Source organism: Scyliorhinus canicula, chromosome 2 (genome assembly GCF_902713615.1).
Source record: "Scyliorhinus canicula chromosome 2, sScyCan1.1, whole genome shotgun sequence".
Lineage (NCBI taxonomy): Eukaryota > Metazoa > Chordata > Chondrichthyes > Carcharhiniformes > Scyliorhinidae > Scyliorhinus > Scyliorhinus canicula.
This window is the reverse complement of record NC_052147.1, coordinates 84449154-84461667: the sequence shown is the minus strand read 5'-3', so window position 1 is coordinate 84461667 and position 12514 is coordinate 84449154. Positions and strand designations below refer to the sequence as shown.

General features: G+C 47.7%; 1 protein-coding gene across 1 annotated transcript in view; it reads right to left on the bottom strand.

Moving 5' to 3' along the window:
- zfyve1 (zinc finger, FYVE domain containing 1) overlaps positions 1–12514 on the bottom strand; it is a 166018-nt gene that overhangs the window by 40028 nt on the left and 113476 nt on the right. Inside the window, exons 7-8 of the mRNA XM_038781653.1 lie at positions 11370–11487; positions 699–869 (exon numbers count right to left, since the gene is read on the bottom strand). Coding sequence (XP_038637581.1) covers positions 699–869; positions 11370–11487 — 289 coding nt within the window. The remainder of the gene's footprint in view (positions 1–698; positions 870–11369; positions 11488–12514) is intronic.

Below are 12514 nucleotides of genomic sequence, written 5' to 3'. Positions count from 1 at the left end.
CACTTGACTGCTTCCAGCAAGGGAAGAAATGACAGGAAGGACTGAAGGATCCAGATAGAGAACTCCAACATACCCAATTCTCAGAATAAACTGAGGCCTCCCTCTGGACATCAACAACTAGCAAATGCATGGGCAGCATGGTAGCGCAGTGGTTAGCACTGCTGCCTCACAGCAGCAAAAACCCGGGTTCGATTCCGGCCCCGGGTCACTGTCCGTGCAGTGTTTGCACATTTTCCCCGTGTTTGCGTGGGACTCAAGGAGACAAAGGGACAAACACGGAGATTGTGGGGAGATTCGATGGAGGTATACAAGATTATGACAGCTTTGAATAAGGCAGACAGGGGACTCTGTATCCATTAGCTGATGGTACAAGGAATAGGGGATACAGTTGTAAGGTTTTAGCTGAGATGCAGGGAGAAGTGAGGAAGAACTTCTTTACACAGCGTGTGGAACTCATTCCCCTTGAGGGTGTTGGAAGCAGAGATGATCAATGACTTCAAAAGGACACTGAATGGCCCCTTGAAGGTGCAGGGCTATGGTGATAGTGCAGGGGTACAAGACTGACTGGATAGCTCCATGGAGAGTGAGCATAGACTCATTGAGTCAAATGGCCTACTTCTGTGCCACAACGGATTCTTATGACTTGAGAAGGGAAAGGGAGAGCTGCAGTAGAAAATCCCAAGAAAGATGACACTTACAACAATCTGAGAGTTTGGTCTCCAATAGGCTGGTGCAATCTGGTCCGTTAGCCAGGCTGTCACAGCTTTGGTTGGTTTTGCACCAAATTCTGAAACTGACTGAGCCATCATATTCATGCCATCCAATAATCTTTGTGCAGCATTGTTATTGTCCTTTAGAAATCCATCACTCTGAAAAAGAGAGAAGTGTAAGATTACTGACATTATTTATTAAAAATTACTAAAGTAATGACAGGACATGTTTGTGCTTGCAATCCTCCAACAGTTACCAGAATAAGCTGTGGTATTTCAAGATGATGTTAGCAGCAGTCAAAGTGCCCCCTCCCAACTCCATAAAAGGAGTGGAGCCAATCAGCCAAACTTCTTTTAGAAACCTAGAAAATAGGAGTAGGAGGCCATTCAGCCCTTTGAGCCTGCGCTGCCAATCATTATGATCATGACTGATCATGCAACTCAATAGCCCAATCCCGCTTTCGCCCGCTTTTACTGTCTAACCCATTAGCACTTAATTGGGGATCAGACTTAGAAGCAGAAGCATCCTTATCACTAATTGGCAGTACGTATTACAGAGAAACCCAAGAAAAGATGATGACACTAATTATTTTTAAATTTAAGGGCAGCATGGTGGCCCAGTGGTTAGCACTGCTGCCAATGGCTGAGGACCCGGGTTCGATCCCGGACCCAGGTCACTGTCTGTGTGGAGTTTGCACATTCTCCCTGTGTCTGCATGGGTTTCACCCCCACAACCCAAAGATGTGCAGACTAGGTGGATTGGCCACACTAAATTGCCCCTTAATTGGAAAAAATAATTGGGTACTCTAAATTTATTTTAACAAAAAAAAGAACTGCTGCCTCACAGTGCTGAGGATCAGGGTTCGATCCCGGCCTCAGGTCACTGTCCGTGTGGTGTTTGCACATTGTCTCCGTAGGTCTCATCCCCACAACCCAAAGATGTGCACAGTAGGTGGATTGACCACACTAAATTGCCCCTTAATTGGAAAAAAAACAATTGGGTACTTTAAATTTAAAAAAAAACAAAGTACGATGACGAATACCAGAGCTAAACAGATCCCCAAAGAATTACGCAGAATTAGTTAGGTAGTAAGAGAGACTCTTCAACTCGGATTAGCATTATTGGGTGAGAAAAAGCAGCAACTGCAAAGGTTCGTTTTCTTGATTAATGCTCAGCAATAATGATGCTAGAAAGGTTTCAAAACACAGTTAAACAGTTCTAATACCTTGACTACATTGGAAGTAAAGGGTTTCAATAATTACCTACTTCCAGAACTACAAGACCAAGTAATAATTGAGTTTGGATTGCCGGTGGCAGCGACGTGCTGAGCAGAAGCACATCAGGTGTCACTCCCCGCAGTTGAACCCAACACAGTGAATTTATTTGAGCTTTTGGCCCTAAAAGTCACCTAACACCCACCAAATACAAAAGGCATCGACAACGCGAGGAAAAAAAAGAGAATGCCCATGAACAGCAGCGCGAGGGGACGGCGGAAAGTCAAAAGCAGAAGCAGAGGGAAGGGGCAGGAGCAACGGGCGAGTGGACCGGCAGCCCCACGAGGCTGCCCATGCGAACCAAGAGGGGGAACGATAGGCGACCCGAACGGCGGAGGATGAGCGGACAATGACACTCCCCCCCCCCCCCAAACACAGATGGAGGAATGTGACATGAAGGAAGCGACCCAGGGTGGATCTCCAGGTGGTGATAAAGGAGATGGTGACGGAAGCAATAGCCACCTTTTAGCGCACGATAGAGGGCCTGGGACGGAAGGTGGAGGCCCAGAAGACGACAATCTTGGACCTGGAGAAGGCATCAACAGACCAGAGCGATAGGATCGTGGCTCTGGAGGCTGAGGTGAAGAGGTTGGTGGCGGTGAAGGGGAACGTGAAAAGGAACGTCAAGCACCAGGAGAATAGGTCCAGGTAGCAAAACGAGGGAAGAGACCCGACGGGATACATCGCCCAAATGCTGGGCAAACTAGTTGAGAGGGAAGGCTTTCCAAATCCCCCAGAGATGGTCAGGGCATACAGGTCGCTCCGGCCTAATCTGTTATGGGCCAGGGTTTAGAGAACCCCAAAGTGTATCATGGAGTTCACCTGACCCACAACTTTTACTAGATTGCGGTATGGGGAGCACACGACCCACTAGTTCGCGTGTTGAATGGGTGAACACAAGGTGCCAGGAGCAGGCAATGGAGACCCAGAGTGGCAAGGCCGTGGCTAACATGGCGGCCGGGTTTATCCAGCCAGTGGCTTGTTGCTTTGAACGATCAGGGTGGCATAGTGGTTAGCACGGTTGCTTCGCAGGTCCAGGGCCCTGGGTTCGATTCCCGGCTTGGTCACTGTGTGTGCACGTTCTCCCCGTGTCTCCGTGGGTTTCCTCCGGGTGCTCCGGTTTCCTCCCACAGTCCAAAGGTGTGCAGGTTAGGGTGGATTGGCTGTGCTAAATTAGTTCCAAAAAGGTTAGATGGGGTTACGGGGATAGGGTGGGAGGTGTGGGCTTCAATAGGGTTCTCTTTCCAAGGGCCATTGCAGACTCGATGGGCCGAATGGCCTCCTTCTGCACTGTAAATTCTATGATTCTACAATTGTGGTATAGCAGAAATGGAAAAGTTTTTTTTAAAAGTAAAACAATGTTTATTCTATGAACTCAAGTTAAACTTTTTAAAACATACAGTGAACATCTTAGCAACCATTAATTCAAATACAACCCCCAAAGAATACAACACTGAGTAATCCTTAATAACTTCCCAAACAACATCCAGAAGACAAAAGAAACACCGTTTTAACAGAAGCACATCAGGTTTACATTTACTACTGAAAACATTTATAATTCTGAATTCACCAAATGATCAAGAGATAGTCTCTTCATGGCAGAGACAACAGCACTACACCTGTTTTGTCTGGCTTCAGCTCCAACACTAAAACAAAACCAAAAAAACAGACGCATCCAAGCTTCTCTCAAAGTGAAACTCAAAAGCAGAGCCAGAGCTCAGCTCCAACTATACTCTGACATCACTGCAGTAACATGAGCAGCTAAACAGTTCTTAAAGTGATATTCTCATGACAAACCCCAAAACTGGGCAGCAGCCGAGGGTGATGTTTGCAAAGCTGATTCCAGGACCGGGATAAAATCCTGAGGTGGGCCTGACAGACAAAGTCATGCTCGTGGGAAGGGCACAGAATCATGGTCTACTAGGACATTGGGGCGGACCTGGCAAAAAAGAGGGCCGAATTCAGCAGAGCGAAATCGGCGCTCTACAAGAAAGGTGTTCGATATGGCATTCTATTCCCGGCCAGTCTCTGGGTGACATACCAGGGGAAGGAACATTACTTCGGCACCCTGGCGGAGGCCGATGAGTTTGTAAAAACAAACAACCTGGGAGAGCAGACGCAGCAGAGGTGAAAGTAGCAGGGGCAGAGGAAAAAAGTGAACGAGAGTGGAGGACGGACCAAAAACAAAGACTATGATATGAACTATGTTTTTGCGCGAAACAGGCAGTAAGGGAGTCTGTGGAGCACCTCTCGGGGAGAGGGAGCATCTGGCCAAAAGGGGGTGGGGGAAGAGACAGGGCAGAAAAGGGGGATGGAATAGGGGAAGGGGGAACGGAGATGGGGAGGACATGCAGAACAGAAAGGGAACAATACGACAGATAAGGCTAGGCAACGAGACAGACATAGGCTCGGCAGGCATGGAGCAGGGAGAGGAACCAAGATGCAAGCAGCCACTCGGGAGGGCCCCTGGACAAAGGGAAACCCTGGAGCGCAGGTACCCGACCTCATGGTGAGAGCGGCAACCGCGTCCATTTTGGACGGCCCCCAAACAAAGGGAAACCCCAGAGTGCAGGGGCACGTCCACCAGGTAAGTATGGTTGATCCTGCAGGACCTGGGGGGGGGGGTCAGAAACCCCCCACCAGGATTGTTATGTAAGGGAGCTTAACAGCCTGGTGAAAAGATCCAGAGTCTTTGCCCACCTCAGAAGCCTGAAGGCCGACATGGTTTACCTACAGGAGACACACTGAGGGAGAAGGAACGACTGCTGGTGAGGAAGAGCCGGATGGGACAGCTGTACCATTCATGCTTTGGGATGAGGGCTAGGGTAGAAACCACACTGATCAGCAAGAGGACGAGATTTCCCGAGACCAAGACGGTTACGGACCCAGGAGGAACGGGACTTCATGGTCAGGGGGGCACTGGTCGCACTGGTAAATGTGTACGCTCCCAACTGGGACGACACTGAATTTATAAAAAAGACCATGGCGGAAATCCCCGACATTGACACACACTGACTGATTATTGGGGGGGGCGCGACTTTAACTGCATACAGGACCCACTCGATCGATCAAACCCCAGAACCGGGAGAAAGACAGGCATGGCTAGGGAGTTGGGAATATTCATGGAGCAGGTGGACACCCATGGAGGTTCCTACACCTGGGAGAAAAGGAGTTCTCGTTCTTTTCGGCGGTGCACAGGGTGTACACTCGCATCGACCACTTTGCAGTGGGAAAATCGGTGCTTTCAGGAATGTTAGGAGCGGAATATTCCATGATCATCATCTCCGACCACGCTCCACATTACATGGATGAGAGGTTGGAGACGGGCCGTGCCCGGCGCCCTACGTGGAGGCTGGACACGGACCTCCTGGCCGACAAGGTCTTCTGCCAGAAAACATCACGGGCCACAGGCGATTACATTAGTAACAACCAAAACGGGGAGGTCTCACCCGCCAAGTTCTGGGAGGCACTGAAGGACGTGATTAGAGGAGAAATCATAGCCTACAAGACGTGCCAAGATAGGGAATAAAGGGCGGCCAGGCAGTGGCCGGTTGACTCCATTCTGGAGATCAACAGCAAATACTCCGAGGCCCTGACCGTAGAGCTGCTGGCGGAGTGAAAAAATGTACAACTGGATTCTAACCTGCTATCCACCAGGAAAACAGTGCACCAACTCCGCCAGACACGGGATACCTTCTATGAACATGGGGACAAGGCTGGCTGCCTACTGGCTCATCAGCTGAGAAAGGAGGCAGCCACGAGGGAAATAGCGCAGGTAAAGAATAGCAGAGGCAGTCTGGTAACAGAACTAAAAGAGGTCAATCAAGCATTTGAGACCTTCTACCGAGGACAGTACACCACCGAGCCCCCTGACGGGAACGCGGGGGTGAAAAAGTTCCTTGACGGACTGGAACTACCAGTCGTGGGGGAATACAGATGGAGGGGGCTGGAAGCACCAATAGATCTGGGAGAAATCATGGAGAGCATCAACTCAATGCAGGCAGGGAAGGAACCAGAGCCTGACGGGTTCCCGGCAGACGTCTATACAAATTTTGCACCAGCCCTGGCCCCATACCTAAGGGGCATGTTCGTGGACTCAATGGCAAGGGGCGCTCTGCCTCCCACGTTAGCGCAGGCCACAATCTCACTGATACCCAAAAAGGATAAAGACCCGTCGGAACGTGGATCATAAAGACCCATTTCGCTGCTGAATGTAGACGCGAAAATACTCGCAATGGTCTTGGCCAAAAGGCTGGAAGGTTGCGTATCAGAGGTGGTCGCAGAGAACCAAACGGGCTTTGTCAAGTGGCAACTCACTGCAAACATCAGGCGGCTGTTGAATGTAATAATGACCCCCCCTGCCCTGGGGAGAGAACATCAGAGGTGATCATCTCCCTGGATGCACAAAAGGCCTTCGACAGAGTCGAATGGAAGTACCTCCTCGAGGTACTGGAATGGTTTGGGCTAGGAACGGGATTCACCGCCTGGGTGATACTCCTGTACAACGCTCCCAAGGTGAGCATTCAAACTAACACCACCAGCTCTGAATACTTCCAGCTACAAAGAGGCACGAGGCAAGGATGCTCATTGTCCCCACTCTTGTTCGCGCTAGCAATCGAACCCCTGGTGATACAACTGCAGGACGCAAAAAGCAGGAAGGGCATCCAGAGAGGAGACAAAGAGCATAGAGTCTCACGCTATGCGGATGACCAGGTCCTGTATGTCTCAAAGTCGCAGGAAGGACTGAAGGCAATCATGCAGATCCTGAAAGAGTTTGGTACCTTCTCGGATTAGAAACGCAACCTGGACAAAAGTGAGGCATTTCCAGTGAACCGAAGCGGGGAAGGACAGAGCTGGAGAGGCTCCCTTTTAAAACAGCCCATAACAGATTCCGATACCTGGGGATCCAAATAGCCAGAGACTGGTCACAGATCCACAAATGGAACCTGACCAGCCTGATGGAGGAAGTTAGAAAAGAAAGGTGGGGCTCACTCCACTCTCCCTGGCGGGGGGAGTGCAGACGATCAATATGAACTTGCTGACGAGGTTCCTCTTCCTGTTTAGATCCATCCCGAACTTCATCCCCAAGGCCTTTTTCCAAATGATAAGACAGCTTAATTGTGGTGTTTGTGTGAGGGGGTAATAACCCGAGAGTTCCCAAACCAATACTGCAAAGGAGGAAGATCGAAGGTGACTTGGTATTGCCAAACCTGCAGTACTACCACTGGGTAGCAACGACGGAAAGAGTGAGGGGATGTGTAAACAAACCCAACTAGAGTGGGTGCGGATGGAGGAGGCCTCCTGCAAGGAGACGACTTGACTACAGTCGCACTCCTATCCCCCTCGGCAAAATACACATCAAGCCCATTGATCGCGCCACACTGAAAACGTGCGCCCAATTAAGGCAGCACTTCGGGCTGACTAGGATGTCCCCATAGCTCCCAACTGCAGCAATCACAAATTCTCCACAGCCTTGCTAGACAACATCTTCAGGGCGGGAGGGTCCACATGCCGAGCCGGAGTGCGGCAGAATGTAAATAGGGGAAATTAAGAGAAAAGACAAACCTTTCTGTATAGTACAGTGAATCAACACGGCCAACAATGTACATAACTGTTTATAAATTTTGATAATGCCAATAAAAAGATTTGTTTTAAAAAATAATAATTGAATTTGAAGCAATCACTATTCTCAGGCTACTCAGCAACCATTCAAAAGTATACTCGTCAAACAGAATGGTTAAATGGCATGGATAATCACTTCTCTGCCTTTTGGCTAAGATCAAGCATCAGATCAAGCCTAAGATGAGGTGTAATGCCTTTTCTTGTCAGCTTGGATGTTGTATGTCTCCTTGCGGAGACCATGAATTGGATTTCAATTTGAATTAGTTTGGAGCAGGCAATGAGATGGATTAAGGGTTTGCTCTGTCCACTATGCGCATTGGCTTTGTAACTTTAAGGATGGGATAAAAAAAATTAAAAACTGCATGGGCAGCCTAAGATTATTATTTTATTCTCCTTCAAACAGACTGAAATTGAAGTATCATCTTTTCCTCCCACTTTGCTCAATTACCTCTTCCTCATCTGAAGGTATTGACTCTTCGTTATGGTATGGTTCAACAAAAGCCTGTTTGCCCAGCAGCTAGGTTAAGTCATCATATGAAAGGCAGAGTGTGTATCAACAGGTTCCAAAGACAGAGAGAAAGAGAAGTATTTAGGAGTTAAAAGTACTTTCTCAGACTAGAGAAAAGGTAATATATATAAATGATTTGGAGGAAAATGTAACTGGTCTGATTAGTGAGTTTGCGGACGGCACAAAGGTTGGTAGAATTGCGGATAGCGATGAGGACAGTCAGAGGATACAGCAGGATATAGATCAGTTGGAGACTTGGGCGGAGATGTGACAGATGGAATTTAATCCGGACAAATGTGAGATAATGCATTTTGGAAGGTCTAATACACGTGGGAAATCTACAGTAAAGGTCAGAACCCTTCAGAGTATTGATGTGCAGAAGGATCAGTTTGTACAGGTCCACAGGTCACTGAAAGTGGCAATGCAGGTGGAGAAGGAAGTCAAGAAGGCATACGGCATGCTTGCCTTCCTTGGTCCGGGCATTGAGTATAAAAATTTGAAAGTCATGCTGCAACTGTATAGAACCTTAGTTAGGCCACTCTTGGAATAGAGTTAATTCTGGTTGCTGTACTACAAGGATGTGGAGGCTTTGGGGAGGGTACAGAAGAGGTTTACCAGGATGTGCCTGGTATGGAGGACATTAGCTATGAGGAGAGGTTGGAGAAATTTGGTTTGTTCTCACTGGAATGATGGAGGTTGAGGGGCGACCTGATAGAAATCGACAAAATCATGAGCGGCATGGACAGAGTGGATAGAATCATAGAATTTACAGTGCAGAAAGATAGTCAAAAGCTTTTTCCCTGGGTGGAAGAGTCAATTACTAGCGAGACATAGGTTTAAAGTGCAAGATGTGCGAGGGAAGTATTTTTTTTAAACACAGAATTTGCTGCCGAATGAGGCGATGGAAACAGGTACAATAGTGACATTCAAGGGGTGCCTTGACAAATACATGAATAGGATGAGAATAGAGGGATACGGACCCCGGAAGTACAGAAGGTTTTAGGTTAGACAGGCAGCACGGTTGGCGCAGGCTTAGTGGGCCGAAGGGCTGCGCTTTTCTTTGTAGCTAGTGGGTTTGGTACTCGTACCACTGTTTCTCACCAATTACATAAATAATGGGTCAGATTCTCTGATTCAGAGACTACATGTTGACGGCGGGACAGAATCGGTGGACTTCTACAACAGCAAAATTGGAACCGGTCCTGGAGCAGTTTTGGAACCGTTAACGGGCTAGTACCGACACTAGCGATTCCAATGAAAAATGGTGTTCAATTCGCCAGGGTCAGGATTGGCACTCAAAAGGCTGCAGCTGCATATTAGCACTCCACTCCCCACACACTCACTCCAACCAACAAAATGGCATTGGTTACGCTGGAGTGTGCCAATCCCATTGATGGGTATGCTGGGGCCAGATACCTAGGGGGGGGTGGCCTGGAGGTACACCCATACTACCCATGGGTAGTCAGTGGCATGTGAAGCTGCATGGCAATGGTGTTCTGTGCCTGTCCACCTCGACCCCATGATCCACCTCTTGGCCAACCCTCTCGATACTCCCCCGGCCCTGGTGGAAGCCCCCCGGCCAGCGGCACAACTGTGCGCACAGTCGAGAGATGTTGGACACTTTCCGTACCCCTTCTCCTTCCCTCAGCAGCCATGGCACCTGTTTTCTGATTTTTTGAAACCACAAGTGAAACTTGCCGTCAGTAAATCCTCCTGGCAGAGGTGGATCATTGCGGGCACCCCAGTTCAGACCCATTAATGCTATGCCAACGGTATTTACTAGATGTGCGGAGTAGAATGCATTGACACTGCTGTCGAGGCATCGGAGCATGGCATTATGTCGGGCGCCTGGTGTCGGACACTATTTTCACCTCCAGCGTGATTCTCCGCACAATCACATTTCCCAATTCTGGCTTCGGCCGGCGGAGAATCTCACCCAATTTGTATGGACTCAGGAACCAGAATTACAACTTCAACATTTGCGGATAACATTGAATCTGGGTGGAGGGGGAGGGAGGTTGCAATTAATACTGCAGAACGGGTGTGCAACTGACAAATAAATTTCAATATAGCTAAGTTTAGGGTTGCCAAATCTGCAGAATTGGCCTGGAAGCTCCAGGAGTGGAGGATCTATTTCCAGGTCACTGCTGTGTGCAACCCTGGACAAAATATCATATGGACCTTAAAAACAATGTTTATTTCCCCATTTTCTTTGAACATTAATAGTCATTAATGGCTTAGATCTTCTGGTTTTCGGAGACCGAGCATATGAGATGCATGTCCTGCACACTGAACACCATGGGAAATTTAAACTTCCAACAGACAATTCTCCTCTTCTCCAAGACTCTGAGTTAAGAGTCACAGTCACAGGCTTCCGAAACTTCCGATGTCCTGACTTGGAAAATAAATGTTAAACAGACTAAAACTTAGTCCAACTCCTGCGTAACTGCAGAACTGATCCCCGAGTCAAAAAATTAGCGCATCCCCCCACCAACTCCACTCTAACAGCCCGGATAGTGCCTCCCCTTGACCTGACTGACCCGACTACCCCTCACTTGACCCACCTATCCACCTGCCATCTTACCCACCTAGCACACTGCCCATTAACTCAGTTTCCTCATCCACCTCACACACCTCCCCAGCCTATCAATTCATGCATTCATCCATTTACTAACATTTGCACAGGATCTTTTCAACATATTTTATTTAAATTCATGGCAGGTGTCACGGCCTGGCCAGAATTTAGTTTCCATCCCCAATTACGCTCAAGAAGATCATGGTGAGTGCATTCTTGAACTTCTGCAGGCCATGTGGTGTAGACACACCCACAGTGCTGGAGGGAGGGATTTTGATCCAGCGACAGTGAAATAAGTGTGACAAAGTTCGAAGTCAGGATATCATGAGGCTTGGAGCGGGACTTGCAGGTGGTGGTGTTCCCATGCACCAGCTTCCCTTGCCCTTCTAGGTGGTTGAGATCGTGGGTTTAAAAGGTGCTATCAAAGGAGCCTTGTTAAGTTTCAACAGTGCAGATGGTAGACAGTGCAATCTACCCCACCCCCACACCACAACACCACGATGATACCGCTGTGATGGAGCTCACTATGACGCTGCACTTCATATTACTGGAGAGACCGGGTTTGCAAGACTGCTCCTACATTACTACTCTTGTTCTGCCAATAAAATTAATAAAATCAGGAAAGTAAATGGTTGTAATCACATAGTACCCACATGAGAAATGGATTTGCATTACTTACACCAAGCCAAACGTGTTCAATTTCTGTTCTCACCACTGTGTCCACTGGATCCTGGTTTCCAAACCAATATTGCCGACTACGATAAATGATCCCACAAGTTGGGCACTCAATCACATACCTACAAGATATAACAAGTTTTTAAACCAATTGAACAATTCTTTAAATAATGTCAATGTCTATCCAATTCTATTCTTCTACAGAGCATTAGTTCCCAAATGATACTTTGTGTATCCGCTTCCAGATTGATGAACTACCTACTTACCCCCAGCAGTATCAGGTTTGATATTTTAATCCCATTAATCCCCATGCATTGGGCAAAATGATACACAGCGTACAATTTAAAACAATGGCTTAAAAATACTGCTTGCCTCTTATGAGGTAGATTAATTGGTTTGTTCCTGCATAGGCACATAATATTTGGGGTGCTAAATGATGATTTATGGTGTTATCTACAGTTACAGATGATTAGCATAACGGTTATCACTGTTGCTTCACAGCTCCAGGGTCCCTGGTTCGATTCCCGGCTGGGTCACTGTCTGTGCGGAGTCTGCATGTTCTCCCTGTGACTGCATGGGTTTCATCCGGGTGCTCTGGTTTCCACCAAGTCCCGAAAGATATGCTGTTAGGTAATTTGGACATCCTGAATTCTCCTGTGTACCCAAACAGGCAGCGGAATGTGGCAACGAGGGACTTTTCACAGTAATTTCATTGCAGTGTTAATGTAAGTAATACCATAGTATGATTTCTACTTTGGTTTTCCCAATGTATATGCAGCTTAAAGTCACCCAGGATTACTGTAGCACCCTTGTTACATGCATCTCTAATTTCTTATTTCATGTCATCCCCTACCATACCACTGCTGTTTGGAGACAGATAGATAATACATTCAAGATTGTCCAATTGTAGAATCACATCTAATCTTGGACAGTGTGTTTTTGCCAGAATGGGCTGGGTGGGCACAATCAATAACTTGCTCACCGTGAACAGGAGAACATGTTATTTGATACTATCCACCAGTCTTTGGGACATAGGTCCTACATATCTAGCATCACACTGGCACTGAAATTCATGTACCACATTTGTGTGATAGGCAGAACGTCTTTTTGACATGACATCAAGTGGTTAGTGGCAAATACCACTTAAGA